Below are 25,172 nucleotides of genomic sequence, written 5' to 3'. Positions count from 1 at the left end.
TGTGCGTGCGTGTATGCGTGTGCGTATGTGTGGTGTTCCTTCTTGATCGATAATCTATTATTCGTTGACTGGAGTCTCGTTCAACAGTCATGCCTCTGGTAACTCTATGCCATATTCGCCAATAACAAGCGGAATGGAAGAATGAACGCACCGCATCTTGACATTCCTCAACACATGCTCGTGATCGGAGGTGCACTGGGGAGGGAGAAAAGGTGACCCCAGGCTGACGAGGCGGTGGCGAGTGATTAATATGTCACACAGAGGGAAACAAGGCACTAATTTATGAGATGGAGACGGAAGTCAGGACATCATATCGGACAGACACGAAGGGATTAGAATGCGCCACAGAGACGAGAAACTACATCAAAACATTGAGAAACAACAAAATAATTTACGAAATTTGGATACACATGAAATCAATATAAGATTCTGGATCAGAAACCTAATTTAAAAACTTGAAACTTACGTCAAAATATAACGGGTCAAATCGCGAATAAGCCGAGGATTTCGCTTAATAATTGGAAATAAATACCGAGATGTAATTAGTGAATGATGTGAAGCAGAGGCAGCAATACTATAAGAATAATCTCAGGAAAAACATGGGCCTAATTAATGATTTTGTCAGACAAGGCAACAAAGAACGAATAATTCCAGGAGGAAAAACTGATGTATTAATTTCAACCAAAAATAAAAAGGATTCAAAAAATTTTTACTAGAAACAAGGAACATATGCTAGATTAGTCTGCCTATCAAAGACGGAAACAATAAACTAATCAGTGAATTAGAAACACGACAGTAATGTGCATAAATTATAATCATAAGCCAGAAAGTAATATATAATTAATTCCGAAAGGATTTGCGCCTCGTATCCCGGCGTTTGCTAACAGCGTCATTAGTTGAATTCAGGTCAGACAAGTGGCGAATTTAAATCTGCCACATCTGCCTCAGAGCTTCCGGCCAACCGACTTTTTTTTTTTTTTTTCTGTCTGGTGCTTCTCTGAGATCGCGTCGTTCATGCTCAATGCACGCTGACTCAGCTGACGAAGGACAAACATGCCCCACTTCAGCAGTTCTTACAGGCGGTGCGCTATTTTTAGATGTCGCCGTTCAATAGATTTATAATATGTGTATATATTAAATTATATATATATATATATATATATATATATATATATATATATATATATATATATATATATATATATATATATATATATATATATATATACATATGTGTGTGTGTATATATATACTGTATATATATGTATATATACATGCATTATAAATCTGTTGAACCATGACATCTAAAAATTAGTGCACCGCCTGTAAGAACTGATGAAGTGGCGTATGTATGTACGTATATACAGTATATATATGTATGTATATATGTATATATATGTATATGTATATATATATATATATACATATATGTGTATGTTTGTATGTATATATAAATACATATATATATATAGTTATATATATATTTACATATATATAATATACATATATATAATTTTATACATATTATACATATATATATATATATATAATATATATCTATAATATACACACACATATATAATATATATATATATATATATATATATATATATATATATATATATATATATATATATATATATATATATATATATATATTTGTGTGGGCACACACGCGTATTGTCGTACTATCATGTAGTACAGAGGAAGAACACTGAGCCTTGAGATCGTGCATATTAGGAGATGGAAAGTAAAGTTTGTAACCAATGGTATCACACGCACTCTAATAGAACTGCACCAATAGCACTTATAAGACAAAAAACACTGACACGTACAGCAAAACTTCATCATTAGATGCGACAGACATAAGAAAATAGGTCGCACGTTATTGCACTCATAAACATCTGATAAGGCTCCAAAGCCTCTCTCAAGTGCGAAGGCTAAAAACAGCACGATGGAGAGGTTTACTAAGACTTTCAATATGAATACAAGTTTGAATATTCAGTCCGAAGGAAATAAAACTACTGGAATATAACATATAAAAATTCGGATCGATATAACTAACAGATATCTGGCAGAACAGTGACATAAAGTGTTGATAAAAATGAATAAACTGATTCCGACCACACGTGGGTTTCATCATATACCAAGAAGTCACGGCGAAAGTAAGGGGAAAAAGTAAAACTCAAGAGTGAAGAAATACTGTAATAGAAAAATAATGGAAGGAGGATCAGCCATGAAAAAGAGGTCTGTTTGTGAGCGGTTTAATATAATAAAAAAAAAAATTAGAAAACCTTACCGGAGAAAGAAAATACGGAAGAACTTGCAAAAACGTTTGAGAAAACAACGCATTTTGGTTTTAAACCAAGTGAAACTAGGATAGATGTCTATCACCAACAAAATCTCTAAGAAGCTTCAAAATAACTGAATATCAGGAAACAAACAAAAAGGCAAACCCTATCCACTTCAAAAAAAAGGGGGGCGGGGAAACATTAATGTGGTGTTGACCAATTTCCTACGGCAAAATTGAAGCACCGAAAAATTGGATGAAGTCTTATTATACCTAAAAATGAAAAACAGGAGCCACAACATTATTATTACTCAGGTAGTGAGGAAACGGAAATATGTAAAACTAGTTTTCAAAAAAGGAGATATGATTCACCTTTCGAATCTTTTCGACCAGTATTTTAATTTTCCATTTCACTTGAAAATTATTAAGAGAGTAGTGTGCCAACTCTCTGAACACCTTGAAGGAGCAACAGCTTAGAAAATCGGTCAGCTTTTACAATCAAAATCTCACTAGTGGAGCTGTCAAGGATACTCATCGAAAACTATAAACACTGGATACTCATCGAAAACTATAAACACTGGATACTCATCGAAAACTATAAACACTGGATACTCATCGAAAACTATAAACACAGTCTCAAAATGTTCGCCAAGAGGAGTAAAGGACCGTCCTAGGGGCGGCATATATACTGTTGAATTATCGCAATTAGACAAATCAGGCAGTGAAAGTCTTTGCAGATGATACACGACTCTACTTAGCTATGGACAATTACTTAAGATATTATGACCAAAACAGGTAACATAACGGATATAAGAGTTTGATGAACGGAGAAAGACTGATACAAAGCGAAGCTGTAACAAGGACTATACAGCTTATTACTAGGGTAAAAAGAAACAAAAATTTTATATTAAAATAGTAAAAGTAAATACAGAAGTGGAAATGGTAAATACATTAAGGAACTTGAAAGATATAGAAATATGAGATAAACATATAAGTGGTAAGCATACAACAGAAATACCTGTTAGACCTCCAAGAGAAAGGGGGTCACCAAAACTAGGTAGATCTGTCACCACGAGAGAGCGGCCACACGATGCAAAACATGACAAGGATCCTGACGGAAGGATAAAACCCGGATGGAAAGAATCAAAACAAAAGGCGGAACATAAGCCGAAAGGTTTATTGGTAAGTAGGGAAAATAAAAAGAAAGAAAAACAGGAAGAGAGAAATGTAAAAGGAAAAAAATAAGAACTTCCTCAGCCTACTACATTGACCAAATTGATGAGCAACTTTAAGAAATGCGAAAAACTGTCCAAAAATTAGGTCCGCTGACTTGTCTTTGATCTGCTTTGTAATCATTTATTTAAAACCCCTGGAATGGGTTTTGGGGTGAAAGGGGTATGTTACGTAAATACCTTCAAGAGCTGTATCCCTGTCCCGTTGTGAGCACTCGGTCCAACTGGCACAGTTGGTAGTAGGCTATCTGGATTTGGGACCTCAGTCTCAGGGTACAAACACAGGCTGCCATGTAGGTATGGGCTAAATCCACAACTGAAAATTATTGCTTTGCTCAGACATCATTGTGTTTATGGACAGAGTTGAGGCACTGGGTGCTTTGTCTCCTATGCGTTCACCCTGGATGCTTGGTGGATGACCTTGGTTTAAGTCCAATAGATAACGACTAAGGTCACTAGCCTTATTCATCTAGGAACAGCCCACTACAAGTTACTGGCTACTCTTTAGTAATTCACCCAATGAATCCTCCAGGGATTCTGTCACATTAACAGACATGAAGGTGCTAATAACCTCTCATCTCATGAATACTAAGGATAAACTGAAAATACAAATGGAATGTAAGAACCCTGTATCAAATTGGTACCATACAGCAGGAAGAAAATTAATTCAAGAGATCTGGATTGGTCATTAGGCATTGTTTCCTCATTCCATATTCTACAAAACAGTTTAGTTATTAGGCGAGGACTTTCATTTTTAACTAAAATAATATCTGCAGTGATCCTATCATAGCCTAATGTTTTCCTTCGCCTAGATTTCTTTATCACTGATCCGACTTCTGAAACGGTAAATTCATTCACCATTCTATTCAGATCTTTTTCAGCCTCTGGTGCATCAATCGAATTATCATCCCCGTATTTCTTATTCATCACCTCACATGTGGAAAACATAAAGGACGATAGACTGGCGAAAGTTATAAAATTCGGAAGTTTTGGGAGGGAGGGCACAGGAAGTTCCGGAAAGGGCTGGATAGACAGTGGGAAATAGGCCTTATTATCCAAGAACGTAGAGAGAATATGCAAAATAGAAATGAATGGAACAGTCTGAGTAGTGGGTTCGATGTTCTGCTCATGGGTCTTCACTGATTAAGTTCTGCTCATGATTTAAGCCTTCTGTGTAGGTGCCTTCTGTGTAAGTGCTTCACTCTGCTCATGATTAAGCCTTCTGTGTAAGTACTGTGATTAAGTTTCACTCTGCACAGATTAAGCCTTCTGTTCATCTGCTCATGATTAAGCCTGGTAAGTTTAAATAATAAACAATTAAGGTAATGACTGTGCTGTTGTTTCTTCTGTGTAGCTTCAGCCTGATTAGTGAGTGCTTCAACTCTGCTCATGATTAAGTTCAGTGTAGCTTCACTTCACATTTGTTTGGTATGTAAGCCTTCTGTGTAAGTGCTTCACTCTGCTCATGATTAATACTGTGTACTTCATCATTTAAATAATAAACAAGGTAATGACTGTGGTGTTGTTTCTTCTCTGTAGCTTCAGCCTGTTAGGAGAAACAACCGTGGCAGGGTGGTTCAGAGCTCACTTCACATTTGTTTGGTATGTCCTTCACGCGCTGCGTACTGCTCATTCCACTGAGTAAAGACTTTGACTTGAGAAAATTTGAAAAAGACTTACTGAGATCCTTGAAAACTCTCTCTTGCCACTACTTACAAAGAGAAAAAGGATATATATACATATATATACACAAATATATATGTATATACATATTTATTTATTTATATATTTCTTTATTTATTTATTTATAAATTTACAAAAAGAGAGAGAGAGAGAGAGAGAGAGAGAGAGAGAGAGAGAGAGAGAGAGAGAGAGAGACTGTATGCGCCCTTTTTACTTAGAGCCCAATCATGTGTAACGGATATTGAATAAAACACTAAAGCCAGGTGAGAAACTCTGGCTGCCCCTTTTCCCCTCCTATTACTTGATACCCTTGCGCTTATTCTTTACGTCGCTTATCATGAAATTCAATCATAATTTCACCGTCGCTTGTTTTCAAAGGAAAATAAGATTTAAAATCAATTCAAAATATTCCCACTTTCTTTTCGGTTAATAATAGATGCAGTAATTCGCTCTATAAGCTTTTTTTTTTTCTTATAAATCACCTTTGTATATGATGGCACATTACATTTATACTTCCATATAGATGCAGTTTAATAACAACGGAGAACTCTTCATAAAAAGGCGACTTTATAACATACATGAACACCCCATAGTTTACGTGTGAAACTCACTGCGCTCAAAACATCTCGTTCCCGTAGAAGGTGAAACTGGCGACGCAGACCACCTTGAAGTGGGTGATGATGATAAAAGTGTATCATAGACATTTCCACCTTCTAAAAGATACAGCTGAAAAACATTGTATTGAAGACATTTCGCCCCTTTTAAAAGATGCAGCTGATGCAATGCATTAGCGGCATTCCGACTTGTATCAGGTGTATGTAACAGGTGCATCAAAGACATTTCTCATCTGAGAAGGGAGCAGCTGAAAAACGGTGCATCAAAGAGATTTCGACCTTTCAAAAACTACAGTAAGAATAGAGCAACAGAGACAAACTTACCTTGCCGAAGGTGCAACTGATGAATGATACACCAAGGGCATTCAGTCAGTTATAAGGTGCAGATAATTAATGGTGCACCAAACGCAGTTTGACCTTGCACAGGTTGTAGCTTATTACCGTCAAATGAAAGATGATTTTACCGTTGCAGTCGATGCACTTCAACCCTAAAGGCTAAGGTGATAGACTGTGCATAAAAGACTATAGGTGTGGAATGGGCAGCTAATAAATGGCGCAGCGACATTTCAAACTTGTTAACAAGAGGCAGAAGAGTGATGGAACACCAAGGGTGTAGCTAATAAATTGCGTATGATATCTGGAGTATCAATTGTACCTTGGAAGGTATGACTAATATAGTCAATGGTGTATCTAACACTATTACTTTGCACAAAATACTGCTGATAAATCTAGCATTAAAGACTTTAGCGGCTGCAGCAGTGCGTCTGATAAATAGTTTATTATAGACTTTTAACTTTCCTTGAGGTTCAGTTCATTACATGTTCCATCAAACTCTTTTCAATCTTGTGGAAGGCGCAGCTGAAAATGGTGCATCAAGGATAATTAAACTTAGCACCAGGCGCGACCCTCAAACACTGCATCAAAGATATCTGAGCATTGTAAGAGGTTTACACAGTAATGGAGCATTAATGACATTCTGACCTTGTACATGGTACACATGATAAATGTTGCATCAGATACATTTCGACCTCGTAAGAGGTGCGCCTGACAAATGGCAAATTAATGATATTTTAACATTCACGTCGAAATAACATTTCAAGCTTTACAGGAGCAGATAATAAACAATTCATGAACGAGATTTCGACCCAGGAGGAAGTACATCTGCTATACATCGCATCAAAGATATCATGACTTTGTAATGGGCGAAGCTGATAAACTGCATGTCAAACAAATTTCTGATCGTATTTGGGAGCTTTTGATAAACGATGCATCAAAGACATTTTGCCCACGAGGTTACAGCTAATAAAACGGTACATGAAGGTCATTTTAACCTCTTCCTTTTCATTCTCAGTAACCTTTATAATTCCGAACCCTCCACGAACGCTTCATTTGAACCCGTATAAATTCTGTTACTGGTTCAACGCAATTGCTGAATCGACCTCCTTTTCAAAGGCACATTTTCCTACCGTGAGTTATGAAATGCGCTGCATTTGCGTAAGTCTCATTGCTATTTCGCCAAATTACTGCTCCTTTATTCCGTAATGCTGCATCCTTTTGTTCACTGTTGTGATAAACGAACGACGTTGCTGTGGACTATGACAATGCCTTGCAAGGTTCCTTTACTGAAATACTGTTTATGTTTGTCGTCAATAACAAAGATACGAGTTCTGGCCCTTGAAAGTTTGATAAAGGAGGACGCAAAGGACTGCGAATATCGGGAAAAGGGTCGAATGGCAGCTCCATAACAGGCAAGGCTCAAGGAAATGTCAAAAATCGTGAGAGACATCAGTTTGTTTTATTTGTTCGTTACTGGTGTCGATTAGAAAGAGAAAAATGAGAAACAGAGACAGGGGAGAGAGAGAAAATTATTATGAGACATATTGTGTAGCATATATACTATATGCATTCTGAATAATTACAATGCTTGACGATCACAAGGTTTGGTGAAGAGTTCAAAACATTAAAAGGAAATGTAATCAGAATTTTCATGAACCAGTATGGAGTACCCCGACAAAGATCAACCATTTTACTTTTTCATAGTAATTCAGCGAGACAGGCAAACCTATTACGCAAAAAGGAAACAAGATGGGTTTTAATGCCGAAGAGAGCGATAAAACCATCACTTAAAGATGGAAAAATTTAAGTCAGGCAAAACAGGCACGAAGGAAAGGTTCCAGGAATTTGTTTAAGGGGGAAGGGAAACTTTGTGAACTTACCAACCAATCCGGGCACTACTGATTTTCAGCGTAAATATGGAAAAAAGGTGACCTGATGGGTGCTGGGAGGCAGCCTGAATGACTCTCCTTCAGTTCTTGCCTGAAAGAGCACCCAAAGAGAATACAGAAACCATCTAGGTAAGAGGTAAAAGGTGCGTCAATCACAGGTCGCATTGCCTTCGATTCAATCCTTTCGAGAAGAGAAACAAAATAAAAAAGCAACCAAAGTGAAAGCGTAATATTCCAAATAAAAAACTGGGGTGAGGAAAAGAATATCTACAGAAATAAAGCACTTCTTTATTAGGCCTTAGATTTAGATATTTTAGCTAAGTTTGAGAACTGGTTACGTTCTAGTACCTACAAGTGGTTTTAATAGTTCATGCCCTTCCTATTACCGCCCAGTTTCTTGAACACCTACATCGCCTCAAGTTTTTGAAAATCTGTTTACAAAAGTCTCATTGCTGACAATGAAAGTCATCACCTGCTCCCTAGTTAATAATAAGGCTTTCTGCAAGGGTTTAACTACTTATGATTTTATTTTTTTCCAGTGCTGTACAGATATCATTAGACTCGAGTCATTACTTTGGTGCTGCTTTTGAATGTTAGTCATGAGGCTATAGTTTTCAAACTTAACCAGATAGGAGCTGAAGGTTATTTCTTATTATTATTATTGCAACGAGTGGTTGACGATAGGCACTACATTGACTACAGGGATATAATCTTTGTATCTCTAAGGTTAGTGCTCTTGGCCTCGTTATCATCACCACAGGACACGATATACGAAGGGAATACCACGAATGTTGAAGGAGTCATTTGGGTAGTGCAAGATGTAAGGAGATATATAGTGTATGAAGTGTATACGAAAATATCTGGTGAGGTCAACGCCATGAAGAAATGGAGAGGTAATGATGGGGCGTATGGACTTCGGACAACAGACTGCAATCCACTTGTAATGCCTATGAGATCAATTTTATTTTTCACATTAAAGTTTCAATCACTTGCAACCTGTAAACAGAACCGAAAGGCAAACCAAAGAAATCCATTCTTTCATTCAAAATATCTCAACTCTTCATTAAACTGGGAAAAATAATACACCACAACAATGCTTTTGCACTTCTGTTATACTGAAGCTGACACAGAGCGTAATACATTACACTGTATTGTTTTTATTTACACGGAAATCCTACCTCATGGCACGGTCTCATCAGAAAAATGATTCTCGGTGTACATGCAAACAGGTACAAAAAGTTTTCCTCTTTTTGGTGACTGTTTCACCTTACTTCGGGTTAGCTTCATCCTCTTTTACCACAACTGTGTCCCTTGTCTTCAGGCTTGTCATAGAGAACAATTCTCACCTGTCAATTCGTCGGCCTTTAGAGATAAGTTGCTGAGGAGTCAAGGCGAACGCTCTTCAAGTGACAATAAGAAGAAATCTTATTTCCTCAGATGTGTCCGAAGGGAAAAAGAAGCAGCATCGAGCGAGTTCAGATCCGTGGACGTTAAAAGGGATTTAACTCAGTTTTAAAGAGATCACACTCTTAAAGCTTAATGACTTTGGGTAGATTAAAGAGTGCAACAAAAGGACCGCTCCACCGGGGAAAGGAATGGAAAAGGAAATGCTTTCATGAATAGGAATCATGCGGAGACATTTTCTTTTGCTGGAAGAGAGAGAGAGAGAGAGAGAGAGAGAGAGAGAGAGAGAGAGAGAGAGAGAGAGAGAGAGAGAGAGAGAGAGAAACTTTCATCTGAACTGCAGTTATGTTAAATGTTCTCTTTAGGTTGCAGTCGGTTCACTGTTTAGGTTATTGCGCGATTATTATATATCATTTCCTGTTTCTTTCTGTATCATTTTTTATATCTGTAGTATGATTTAAACTTTACAATTTAAATCCAAATACGTTTGTAAACTCACAAGCACAAACATATAAATACACATAAGAAAAGAATAGAACTGAAGGCATTTTCATCATGAACGGACACAGGCAAACAAACACGACGACACCCACCCACCCACCCACCTTCACCCAGCGACTGTTATATCTTGTGCATAAAACTTCCAGATCCTCGGCTTCTTATACTACATAAAAGGCCTATCCCTTATACACACTGTGTCATTCCATTAAATCAAGCACACACTTGCAATTCCAAATGCCAAAATCTTTCTCCAATACCTTTTCCAACCGTCCAGCCAACAATTTTTCAGTCTACTTCCCCTCTTTCCTTCCGAAACTTCTAAATTACTCACCATTTTCACAAGGCTGTAGTTTCCCAAGCCACCAGAAAACATTTTGACCCATCTTTGCACCTAAACTTACTTTTTACTAGTCCTTCGTTTTTCTGCATTAAATACTTGGCCTTTTTTAACCATCTTCTGCACATATTCTATACATAAATTAATACCAATTATCTTTCATACATATACAAAAACCACACTTCACTTCCATAAAGGAGAATTAGCGTAATGCTCCATTCATATAATTCAATTTTTCCTTCTACAGAACTCCTCTTGTCTTCTGAATCTCTTGCAGATATCCTGCTACCTTCCTTCCTTCAACTATTTTGTGACTCATATTTTTTAGCCATATTCCCACCTGCCACGTTACACCTATAGTAAATACCTTTATGAATAAACCACTTTTAATCCTCCATCATCAACAATGTTCTCGTCTTCATCTTCCTAGCATCTATTAAAGCTCATTACCTTTTATTAACCATCAATATCAAACTCTTTTACAAGACCCTGCAGATTCTCTAAACAATCACCAGCTAATAGTGTTTCATTAGCAAACATCATCCACTCTATACTATATTCACGAACCTTTTTCATATCCAACAACCTGGCACCAGCATCTGTCCTTTCTTTGATTTTCCCCATGAAACCCTCAATTAAAAACATAAAAAAAGACAAGAAGAAATACCACAATCTTATCTTGACATTTTATTACTTCAAATCAAATACTCTCATGATTACATCATTTAACTGGGGCTTCAGTCTTATCGCAAAACTTAACAGTTCTCTCAGAAGCGCGCTCTACACCTTCCCAACTGCATTTATGCCAGTTTTATGGTACGTTTTTCTCTTGGTTCATGAATGCCACATAACCTTTCCCTTTATTCTCGAAATCTTCAGAGTTATATCGGAATAAACATTTGATCCAAACAAACCTTATGGCTCTCTTAACATACTGCTCTACTCTTGTCAGTTCATTTTGTTATCTGTCTTTCTTAACTAAAATCCTACGACAGACCTTCCCAGGTATGCTTATGAACAGAAAGCCTCTATAAATCTTACACATACATTTATTACATTTAGCAATATGCAACATAAACATTATTCTAATATATTACACTTGTAATTAGGAGCATTAACTCGCCGTTGTTGGCATGGGAAGTGCCACTCGTTTAGGGTACTAATGACCCATGACCCACGGCAGCTGACCATCTAGATGGAGGTTGCTGATCCCTTGGTGGAAGAAAACTTCCCTAAAAATAGTATACAGCTCGTTCCGTAAGACCAGTATCCCATTTTACCTTCCAGATGGCACAAAATAATAAAACAGCAGCTTTTTTCTGGTATTCATGGTGAGCAATTTACTCAAAACACCGCGAGCGTGGGCTTACAGTCCTTTACCCTACACTCACGTTGCAAAAGACAGAGGAAAAAAAGACATTTATACATTAATAACAGCTTGTGCTAGATGATTCTCAGCAAGTTTCCTTGGTATGCAGTTACGAGCTATATATACTTCAGTCTCTGGATGCGACCACCAAGGTCATCTCAATACCAAGAACTTAATACACTGCTCAGGGCAGTAGAGACACGAGAGGTTTTAAACAACGTTCAACCGTCCATCCGTCATTGCCCGAGTCAAAATGAGGCCCTTTCACTTTGTAGGCGTGGCTACTTCTAAATAACTTCGTGCGACATATTTTCCATTTACATACTAGTATACATATTCGAATGCAATGTGCAAACAACATACACTATATATATATATATATATATATATATATATATATATATATATATATATATATATATATATATATACACACACACACACACACACACACACACACACACACACATATATATATATATATATATATATATATATATATATTATATATATACATATAGTTACTTCTTCCAAATGAAAACCATATTCTTTAGATGCTTGAATTTCAAGTCAATGGCACCTGTGGCCCTGTTCCACATGAATAGGGTTCTTCATCTTCTGAATAATAATAAAAATAATAATAATAACAATAATAATAACAATAATAATAATAATACACACACAAATATACCGTACTGCATATACATATGAATTTTTGTAACAGACACCATGACATTTTTCTATTGTCCCAAATATTAAGCCGTTTAATCACTATATCTCGAGAATAACTTACACCCAAGGGGTATTATAATTGATAAGAGCGGTTCGAATCCCACCGGTGGCGAAACACTTAATCAATTACGCTTCCCCTTGGATGGAAGTTATTCCAGAGGGTATAGTGAATTGACATTAGACGATATTCGTGGTAACATCTGTGAATGTCCAAAAAATCATGGTGTATGTAACAAAAATTCATATACATAATATATATATATATATATATATATATATATATATATATATATATATATATATATATATATATATATATATATATACATACATACAGTATGTAAGGGTTCCGACCTACTAAGACGTAAAAGGAATGAAAAGGATAAAAGGTAAAGAGATGGATAATGTTTTCATGTGGTCTGTCCATGTGGAGAGAATGGTGAAACTGTTGCACAATATGGAAGTGTTTAAAGGAAGAAGGGGAAGAAAGAAGGAAAAATTGTAAAAGGAGGGGAAAAGGTGATGCAACAGCAGGGTCTCAATGTCAATGAAGCATCTGAATTTGTATATAAAAGATCTGAGCTGCAGAAATCTGATGACCCTTACGTGTAGTTATATGAAACGCCAAATGCAGCAACTGTTTTCCAGACGGTTTCGCCCTTGATTCAGCAGTTAAAGGGCAAGCTTGGCTGCACAGTTTTATACACACACATACGAGTATATATATATATATATATATATATATATATATATATATATATATATATATATATATATATATATATATATATATATATATATATATATAATTTATAAAATATGCATACATGAGTGTGTAACTGCGTGTCAAACCTACTGCCGCGATAATCTCCTAAAAGGCAAAAGCAACTCCTATCATCAAATTATTACCTCTTTTAAAGTGAACTTTCCTCGATGGACAATTCTAATTTCAGAATTAAGAGGAAATGTGAGTTTCCTAAGGTAAGTTATATGCGTCTTCCTCAACTGTATTTTAGTCTCTTCCCTCCTTTGCTACTTCCCGCTCACCCACCCGCCAGCTGCTCGTTTGTATCCCACTTGAGCTTAGATAAACGTACTAACAGATGTGAGGTCCATTACGAGCTGATATATGCATGTAGGTAACAGGCCTGTCGAGGTCAGCATGTTTCACTCGAACTAACTCGTATCGCCCATGAAGTCCTCATGAATATGGCTTTATGGTGAGTTGCGCAAATGCTACGAGATGATAAGGGCTTAGGAAAGTGAAACTTTTAAAGAAAGAAGGGCGTAAGGTCCAAAGTTGTGTTAACAATCTCTTTGATGCTTGTCCTCCCTCTCTTATGTAGGAACCGTGGCATCACCTCAGGCAAAATCTTACTCATTTTCTCAGTTGATCGAGATCCGAATGTTTCTGCCGTCTGGAAGACTTCTTGCCTGTGGCTTATTTGTGACACAAAATAATGACGTATGGCCAATGATTTAAGCGTTTATGTATTGATGTATTATTTGTTAATAGCCTTGCTGTGGTTCCCGAAGTAAATCATACCAAAGGTTTGCAGATTTCATGAAGGTGAGACTTTTTGCCCTAAAATGCACTGGAAGTGCTTGAACCATTTGTCCGTTGGCAAAAGGGGTCTTTCCTTTCCATTTCTTTTGACTTTACCAAATTCCTCTCTGGCGTCAGTGATTACCTTTACTGCCAGGAAACCTGTGGAATCTAAAATAAAAATCAAACACACACTTTTTAAAGCCTTGGGCGAAAATTACGTGAACTTCCTTCATAAGGAAGGGCGTTGCACTCAAGGTTTCGTAATCATGTCTCCAATATCGATAGCAGGGTCTCTTGTTGCATGATTGCAACTATTATGCGCTCCCTGTGATGGTCGCTTCTCTCTCTCTCTCTCAATATCGTCTCAGTGTATAATTAACTATCGGCTGAAAGCGCGAGACTTTCCCGATACTTTTACTCTCTCTCTTTCTTTCTCTCTGTTATTTACTCTGAATATTCTCTGTTATTCACTCTGAATATTCTATAACTAAAGTGTTTCGTTGTGAAGTCAAAGTAGATACTTAATGCCCAGTCTCAAACAGCGTCGACACTTGTATGGGAAGTCTTCATTAAGCTGTTAGAAAAAAGTTCGCTTCTTTAAATTTTGAAGTCGAAAGGATAGTTCTGTTCAAAAATTTATTAATAAGACTTACAGTTTTTGTACAACTTACAAAAAAGTGATATTCGTTTCACGTCCGATTCTGACCAACTGAAAATTTTGGATTTATTCTAAATTATTTCAAATCTTGCATTTGCGATTACACAAGTCTTCCTCATTGGCTGCAACTATTATCCTGAAGAAGTATTCATTAGGCACATGGTGGTATTGGATTATTTACGCAACAAGGTCTGCATAAAGGTGACAGGTGGTTCTATTTCAGTCGTCGTGAATATCGAAGATGAATGATCCAAGAGCCGTTGAGAGAACAGTGTCTGTCCCTGTACAACTCTGTCTCCAAGGCCAAACTGTCCGGACGGGTCACGGGTTGCTTTTATTCATGACTGCATCCCCCAAACGCCTCCGGACATTTGGATCTCAAATCTTCGCAGAGTAAAAACACTGCAATCAGTTTACTCGAGCACTTCAAATATTGTCGCGGGACTTGAAATGGCAGCCTTGAAACCGCTGTTGATTTTCGACATAACACTTTTGACACCGCAACGATAAATTTAGATCCACATTTGTTTGGTCTGTCGTGAGAACTTGAAAACGCAATGCTCACGGCAGTTTAGCCAGGATGAGGGCTTGGGGTGGGGTGGGGGCGAGAGAGAGGACTGGGAACTCATGACTACAAAAGTAATCGGAGTGTTCATATTATATATATATATATATATATATATATATATATATATATATATATATATATATATATGTGTGTGTGTGTGTGTGTGTGTGTGTGTGTGTGTGTGTGTGTGTGTGTGTGTGTGCGTAACTGTAATAGCCACAATGCCGCCCTCTTAATCTCTCTTGACCAGTAGTTCTATATATATATATATATATATATATATATATATATATATATATATATATATATATATATATATATATATATATATATATATGAGAGAGAGAGAGAGAGAGAGAGAGAGAGAGAGAGAGAGAGAGAGAGAGAGAGAGAGAGAGAGAGAGAGAGAGAGTATGGAACATCAAGAATCCATGCAACCATTCCCTCTGGCGAAAATGGCGCACGCACACGCACACACACACACACACACACACACATATATATATATATATATATATATATATATATATATATATATATATATATATATATATATATATATATATATATATATATATATATGTCCACATGTCACTAGACAACTCAGGCGAACATATTTTGAATGGATATTTATACAAGTACATTCCATGTGTTATTTTTGTCTGAGGATTATTAAAACGTCATTTCCTGAGAATATCAAAATAAAATATTGGCATTTCTTCATTGTATTTCATTCAGGTATAATACATTTGTTCAAGATCAATGGTATCACTTATGAATCAAACTTCATAAAACACACGTTACCGGACTGATGTTTTAAATTAATCCTGGAGTACTGGGTTAATTTTATGAAAACATTTCAAGATATATAAATAACTGGTATAGAGACAATCACATTTTGACTTTGGATTTATTCCATGTTGTTCCGTACTGATCGATTGGTTTTCTTTTACAGCTACGAGTGCCGTAGATCTCCACTTCCAGAATCCAGACAGTGGATTCTTCCTTCGTCCAGAAGAGCCACTGGGATTCAATCCAGAAGTCAGCGTTGATGGCGGTGTGCTTGACGTCGAGCGTTTCACAGTCTTAGACCCAACCCGCCCAGCCTTGATCAGAGCCACATATGGGCCCTTTAGCACGAAGCAGACTGTGCCCGCCCGGTATGTCTTGCCCGAGTTTCCAGATGACGAAATCTCAAACACTACGGAAAGTGACATGGCCGCAGGCAAGCACTTGCCTCCTGTGCCACATCAGCTGGAGGTATCGGCTCACTTGGTTAACACGGAGGTCACTCGAGCCCATCCTTCACTACGTGTCTTGGTTCATGGAGCCGGTGCCAGAGGGCACCATTCACCTCATGTCTGCGTTACTGTCATTGCCAGGCTACGCTCTGATGCCCTCTCTGCTTCCTGCACACCCACAGGGGCAGGTGAAACTGGCGGCGATGCCACGTGCTTGGTAACAATGGCGGTTCCCGCCCGTTGGTGGCCCCTGCACACCCGGGCCACTGTCAAGCTCCCTCGGGTAGCCGTGCAAGTCTCTTATTTGGTGGGAACAGCACCAGGACCCAAGGAATGTGCTTCTAGAGACAATGGGGGACCCAGCCTGGGTGGACCAAGAGTGACAGTCCAGCCAGAGACCCCGGTGGGCGAAGTAGTCTTGACTCTAGATCCTTTCGGATACGACGAATTATCCTCCGACCCTCTGGTTCATGTGCTCGTGCCTCGAGCTCCTCTACATCCGGGGACAACGATACACGCGCCTCTTTATCTCCACCCCCCGGGGAACTTGCCAGCCCTTGTGCTTGTGATAAGGTAAGTGCCTCTAACATTCGTACTCATGCTTCTGTTCATTTGATTTTTGTTAGTAAATGGTAGCATCAAATTTATCTTCAGTTTATTCAATATAATTGCTGTCAACTTACTTTTCATTACAGTATTTTTCATACGTAAATGGCAGGTAATGTCTCCTAAAACATTTAGGAAAATATATTGTATATGCTATTTCCACTCTGTTTTTAATTAAGTCTCTTGGAAATTTCAATTGCATGTTTTTTTAACACGGAATGAAAATTCTATTTGTGGAATCTTATTAATCGGCGCCAGATGAGATGGGAACGTTCACCGACTGATTAAATTGTAATATATATATATATATATATATATATATATATATATATATATATATATATATATATATATATATATAAATATATATGTATATGTATTTATACATACTATATATAAATATATATATGTGAATTTATACATACTATATATACATATATTTAATATATATATATATAATATATATATATATAAATATTTAATATATATATATATATATATATATATATATATATATATATATATATATATATATATATATATATATATATATATATATATATCAAGTAGGGTGAGTCTTGACTCAGGATACAATCTCGAAGGCGAAGAGAAAGGGCACCATTATTTACAATTTCGCATTTTCAAGGCTGCAATGACTAAAAAATCTTTTACAAAAAATCACAGTAAAACATCGATATATATATATATATATATATATATATATATATATATATATATATATATATATATACACATATATATATATATAAATATATAAATATATATATATATATATATATATATATATATATATATATATATATATATATATATATATATATATATATATATATATAAGACAAATGAAAACAGGGGGAATAGGCACAGGACATACCTAAACCGCAGAAGTAATAAAACTAAAACATAAGTTTTCTCAAGAACCCAGGAAGAGCAAGAAAGGACGAGAGAAGAAAAACATAAACAAAAGGTTAAGCGATGAACAATTGGTCAGAGGTTGTTTGAGTGTTTAGTGTTGGGACCGTCCTCTTTATAATAACAGATTCCAGTTCCATCGCTTAACCTTTTGTTTATGTTTTTCTTCTCTCGTCCTTTCTTGCTCTTCCTGGGTTCTTGAGAAAACTTGTGTTTTAGTCTTATTACTTCCGAGGTTTAGGTATTTCCTGTGCCTATTCCCCCTTTTTTATGTCTTATAATCTATATGTATATATCGATGTTTTACGGTGACTTTTTGTAAGAAGATTTTTTTAATCATTACAGCCCTGAAAATGCGACGATAGCAATTGTCGTGAAACGTCGGCATAATAACCTAATTGTAGCAATGGTGTCCTTTCCTTCGCCTTCGAGACTGATTATATATATATATATATATATATATATATATATATATATATATATATATATATATATATATATATATATATATATATATACATATGTATATGCATATATATATATACACACATATATATATATATATACATATATATATATATATATATATATATATATATATATATACATATATATATATATATACTGTATATACTCATTAGATTGTAGGTGTTTGCTTTATTTGGCACCTTTAGGTCCTTGAATCCCACATATGAAACACTTCAGCAGTTGTTTTACAAAAGCACCATTTTAGGAAAAAAAAAAAAGACATAATATCGTTAACAAGAGTATTACTATCAAAAGCCGACTGCTGAAGCCATGATCAGTGAGAAAATCCCCAACGGCTTTATAACCTAATCCCGGTATTCCAATTGTTTCCCCTCTCCATCAACGCTTTTAAAATATTTCTTGATCGTTTTCTACCCAGTCAAGTCCACAAAGACTATTGAATCACAATACGAAATGCACTTGTGAGATGATAAAAGCACACGCATACATAAAACTACTTCACATTTACTCGACTAATGATTTCACGTACCCCTGTACATAATACACAGACAATTTTACCTGTAACAACAATGTATAATGTCAGCACCATAAATGTCACAGTACAGTGGACTATCTCTTCAACATCTAGATGTCCCGGGTTCGATTTCCAAGTGGGCAGAAACGCTTAAGGCAATTTCTGCGTAACCCCATTGTGTTCCTGTTGACCAAGCAGTGAATTACTGTGTAGTTAGTGACTGTTGCAACCAGGGTGAAGGGCATGAAACGAACAACCTCTATCCACAAGACAGAAGTCATCCTCTCACTTGGAAATAGATGAAGGGGAAAGGCAACAGAAATTTAAGAAGAATGCCTGGGGAATTGTATGGTACGGCATGAATATGAAAGTAAGCAAAATTTCAATATGGATGATACAAGAACAGTGCAAGTTTAAGCAATGAAAAGGAGCTGCGAGCCAAATGTTTTTGAAAAGATTGTGTGAAATACTAGAGAGTAAAAAGGAAGAACTGTAAGGCTACACACATGGAACTTGAAACACCTGTGACAGAACTGATCACTCCGTAGTGTAAAGGACGTTAAACTGTTAGTTGATGATATGACAGACACACATATATATGTGTATGCATATGTGTGTGTGTGTGTGTTTGTAAACATATCAACAGGCAAAAATCAGATGTACGTTAGTCTTAGAAAACGAGAATACTTGTGACCTGACAAGCTAGTAGAAACCACATACTTTGCAATTAATTAAATTCTTGCAAAATTATATGAGTCATGCTGGCTCTTCATATATCCCAAATATTAAGTCACAAGTATCATTTACGATCGAATTTACTATACCTAGGAATAAGTGACACTCAAGGGGAGTTATGACTGATGAATTCATCTACCCTGGTCAGGAATCGAACCTGTACCTTCGGTTTAGATGCAATGATAGACAGCCGTGTTTAACCGTTCAGCTGAGGTAGATACCCTTATCAGTTATGATTCCGTATTAAATTATATTTGTGATTTAATATCTTTGAATATAAAATAAAATATAAAACAAATAAAACATAAAAAAAATAAATAAAATATAAAATAGGTAACATCAGAAAAGCACAGTATGAGACATCCACCTACACAAAAGCTACAAACTTGGGCTGCTGCTTTATTGGCTTGACTTTTTGAAATCTAGTCTGTAAAGCCAAGCACTGGGACACTTTTGGTCATTCAGTGCTTACGACAGTGGTTGGACAACACGACAGAGAGATCTAGAAAATGAGGATGAAGTACAAGGATCTAAAGGTGGAACTGGAGGAAACTCTACAGTTGCATTAAAATGCAATACTTTGGGAGACCGAACAGCAAGACTGAAAAGAGGAAGAAGGAATGGAGGTAAGGTAAAAAGTGAAAAAACAGTGGGTGTAGCTAGGGGCCAGGGGGACACTGCAAACACCCCTTAGTAATACCTACAGTGCGTCACGTGAGGTACATTCATAGCACTAGCCCCCTACGGAGTGTATTACCTAGAAATATGCTAACATGGAGTTGGGGAGTGTAAGGCAGATGCTGACAAACAATGACTACCCTACCAACATGTCAGAGGACAAGATAAGTAAATGGATGCTTTCCAAACACAAAACCAGAACAATCACGAAAACTAAAGAAAAACTTTATCAGGTTATAAAACTGACTACGGGACCGGTTGAAAACAGCTAACACATGCCCTTTAAATGATGATCATCCATGGAGTAACACCAAAGACACCTTTACAAGGGATTATCACAATTTGTCTTCAGCCACCCACAACCCGGCAGCTTGCTCTCTGATGAAGAACAGCACCGCTTTGAGGGATTCAATGAGTCGAGGAGCAACTGGTTTACAAATTAAAGAGTTCGGGAGGAGCATGCAAGCCTCTCAGTATAAGCTAGGTTGGGCACACGATGACAACCCTGATGATGTGACTTCATGCCTATGCAATAATGGAACCATCCACGGTCCACCAGTATTCTGTGGATGCACAGACCAAGAAAGCGGTTCTAAGTAATCTCATTGGAGACAGAAACTATTCATCAAGTTGATAGCCATGAGTGGCTCTTGGCCGCTGAAGCCGAGTGATTGCGCTGCTGCAGCCTTCAGTGAATGTCCAGGCGTCTTCAGACTGTGCTCTACTCTCCAGCAGAAGGAAGTTCCCACTGCAGACTATCAGGCTTCTTAGGGGCTACAGTATCTGGCTTGTGACCCTCCATGAAAAATAATCCTGATCTGTGAGAATGATTTCTTTGCTAGTTTTCCGTATTATTTGGGTTTTTGTTTTTACCCTCCCAATTTTTTAATATATATATTATAGTTATATATATATATATATATATATATATATATATATATATATATATATATATATATATATATATATATATATATATATACTGGAATGTAGTTCCATTCTGGATCTATTGCAGCCCTGAGTGGTTGAAACAGCTTGTGGGTAGAATATAATGGAACAACACAGCAACGATTTTTGTCTTTTCTTTTGGCCTTGAGGATAAGCGGAGATTAAAAAGATAAGAGGTGTTGTTATAAAATACTGGACGCCACATGTGCATCTGCATTCAAAAAGAATTACTTATACGATAAACTGTACCCTAAATATGTAAATATATAAATACATAAATATATACATGTATATATATATATATGTATATATATACCAGTCTGTCATGTGATTTTTACGTCTTTATTTTTAAATAAAGACTTCAGGCCAGTGGTTATCTCAGTAAACAAGCAGCGCAGCAAACATGTCAAAATGTCGATAATCCAAATATTTGTCATTTAAAGTTGTAAGCATTTAAATCCCTGGACACTGAAACCAACGGAGAGCTTACCCAATAGAAAATGTACTTACCGTTCATCTGAAACCACAACCACAAGTTATTCAATCAATTCGTATTTTAAACACAAGACATTAATCCAAAATCACTTTCAATCAGTTGACATTAAAACCACTGAACACTACGTCGGAACTTGAAGCAAAGGACAGTCCAGCCAGAAAAGACAATTACACCCACAAAATTTGCAGTTGAAGTGGTTGACATTTAGCCAAGTGAGCATTCAACCAGTAAACACTTCAAACGCAGAATATATGAGTCAAACTACTTATAAACTAGTGAATATTTAAACAGTTCCCATTAAAAATAGTGTATATATCTATATATAAGTGTGCGTGTGTTTATGTGTATATATATTTTGATTTTTAATAGTGATTACTCACCCTGGTCACATTCATGCACGCAATCATTGAAACCAGCTGATATCTAACCTAGTACACATTTCAGCGAACTTGAGTTTTAAATAACTGACACTTCAACCGACTGACATTTAAACCAGCAAGCACTCCAGCCAGCTGACGTTTCGACCAATTGACATTTCAACCCGCTGAACTTCAGACCCATTTACATTTCAGCCAGATTTTAATGCTAATGGATCTTTCAACTCGTAGATATTTAAACTCAGATATTTCATTTGGTGAATACTCTGACCACAGGATATTTAAGCTTCCTGATGTTTCATTAAGTCGACAGGTAAATTATTACATATTTTAAACAACATACACTTCAGTCAGTTACGTATTAAGCCAGTATTCATGTCCACTCATCCAAAGTGATGTTGCAACCAGTGGGCATTTTAATCAAATTATATGTAAAACGATTAACTCATCAACGAGATGATCTTAAACTATCAATAATGATGATGTTTTTACCTGATCAGATGTCCTGTTACTGAAATATTGGTCTATTCTCAACGGATTTAAAAGTTCATCTTTTCAAATTACTACTGTGGAAATTCCTACAACGTAAAACGTCAACAGATTGAAGCATTTACTCGCTTGAATGGTGTGGTTGAATATCAGCTGGTTTTAACCACCGACTGCTACAAAGGTCGTGTAATATTCCATAGTCTGCACTCATTTCCCTCGCGAGTGAATTAAGAAGATGACAACATGCCTCAAATAATTAACGGGGACAACCTAAGACCCAGGTTCATATGTATTTGCGATGACAGCCACCTTTAATCTCCCATGAAAACCGCTCACACACACAACCACACACTGCGCCCTCTCTCTCTCTCTCTTTCTCTCTCTCTCTCTTCCTTAACATTTTGCTTTTGTCATTGTTTATATATACATATATATTTACTTGTTTGTTCAACTGTCCTCTTAGTTTCTTGCACAGACAACCCATTACATGGAAGCAAGCTTTTTAAGTTGATGCTCAATAACTATGTTAATAATCTATGTGCCTCTGTGTGTGCATGAATGAGACACTGCAGAAAATATTGACTTACATACAAAGCCATTACTTGGTAATGGTGAAATTTGACCGACCAAAGTCCTAGTTACAACGCCATGGCACCCTCTCCAGCATATTACACAAAAAGATGTGAATGTCAATATTTATACATATATTTTTTTATTCACTCTCCTCATACACAGCAGTGTGTTTATCCATTCACATACGTGTACAAAACGCGTATACACAAGATCAAGGGAAAGAAACATTCGCATGCTTAACATATATCTATGCAAATGCGGAAGTTTGTATATAAAAAAAAACATCTATGAAATCTTTCCTACGGCGCAGCAGAAAGGAGCGGAATCAACGTTCGACAAGTCCCCTCAAGAGCGACAGACCGGCCTCTTCAACACAGAGATCACAGAATTCCTGGAACACTCACGATCACATAAACACGCGTGCGTACGCACGCACACATACAAGGAGAAAAAGAAAGGGAGATTTTAACAATGTAAGATTGTTATTCGCGCGCACGCTCACATAAACACGCATTATAAATGTACATCCATCCATACATACATACATACATATATATATATATATATATATATATATATATATATATATATATATATATATATATAATGTGTGTGTGTACGTGTGTATGTAAAATGTGATGAGTAAATTTTTGGAATACATATGCCCTTATTAAATAGGGACTACCATAGTATAAAACGTACGTAAGTACACTAGATTACAAGGAATTTGTATAGAAAGGTAATAAGTTTACAATATGAATCAGGGCACTGCTTTGTAGGAAATGGGTTATGGAAAAAATTGAAACAGAGTTCATCCTTTCAGCATTTCCAATGCGTATTCCTAAATACAACTAGCGAAATCTGTGATGATAAAAGAAGCCTAAATTTTGAATCATTTACTGAAGGAGACAGAAACAATAACCACTATTGCCTGATATGCCTCAAGTATATATATATATATATATATATATATATATATATATATATATATATATATATATATATATATATACAAATATATATATATATATATATATATATATATATATATATATATATATATATATATATATATATATATATATATATATATATATATATATATATATATATATATATATATATATATATATATATATATAAAAAATTTTATATATATATATATAGTTTTTATCCTCTTTTTCACAGATAACTTTCTGATATTTGAGAGATTCCTTAGCAAGTGCGATGGCTGTGTCGCCTCGATCCAAAGGCAGTCTACGCATTAATAATAAAAATAGTTCTTCGTGCGGACTAGTGTGCATACACACGCGGACACAAATACACAATCCGCGATACACTATCCCCTGCAAAAGTTCAAGCAACGAGGATCCTTATCATCCAAAACCAGAAGTAAAAAACTTGCCCTGTCATAAAAGCCTCTTGAAAGAAGTCTTAGTGCAGGAGGCCCCATTATTGAGTGTCATTTCCGAAATCCCCTTTACGTGTCATTAGGATCTAGGTCAAAAGGGATGCTCGCTGGGCAAGAGCCCTGCTGGGATAACCAAGCGAAGTTTACGATCAGGAAGACCGGGATCGTTTTTCCCGGAAGCTGAAAAACTCAGGAAAGAGTGAAAGTGCCCTTCATATTGGGTGGGCGAAGCGGGAGGAGTGGAAAAAAAAAAAAAAAAAAAAAAAAAAAAAACTATTTTGACCTGGTCCAGGAGCAGAGTAAATGAAGATTTTCTTAAACATTCAACACAATAATTAGTGAAACGGACTAAGAATCGCACCAGCATAAGGAGAACAACTAAATGTAGTATAAGGAACAAAACGAAAAACTATACAAAACAATGACAAGATAATGGAGTCAGCTCAAAATAGAGACGGATCCATTTTTCGGAAGGAGGTAGGTTTTATCTGCCAGAAACAACATTAAGCAATACGAGAGC

The 25,172-nt window shown here is 36.3% G+C and overlaps 1 protein-coding gene across 1 annotated transcript in view; it reads left to right on the top strand.

Moving 5' to 3' along the window:
- Positions 1-25,172, top strand: part of dtn (transmembrane protein 132C dtn) — a 261,444-nt gene that overhangs the window by 85,821 nt on the left and 150,451 nt on the right. The window contains 1 exon segment of the mRNA XM_067124361.1: positions 16,118-16,976. Coding sequence (XP_066980462.1) covers positions 16,118-16,976 — 859 coding nt within the window.

This window comes from Macrobrachium rosenbergii, chromosome 22 (assembly GCF_040412425.1).
Source record: "Macrobrachium rosenbergii isolate ZJJX-2024 chromosome 22, ASM4041242v1, whole genome shotgun sequence".
Taxonomy (NCBI): Eukaryota; Metazoa; Arthropoda; class Malacostraca; order Decapoda; family Palaemonidae; genus Macrobrachium; species Macrobrachium rosenbergii.
The sequence above is the reverse complement of the archived record's forward strand: the minus strand, read 5'-3'. Positions and strand labels throughout refer to the sequence as shown.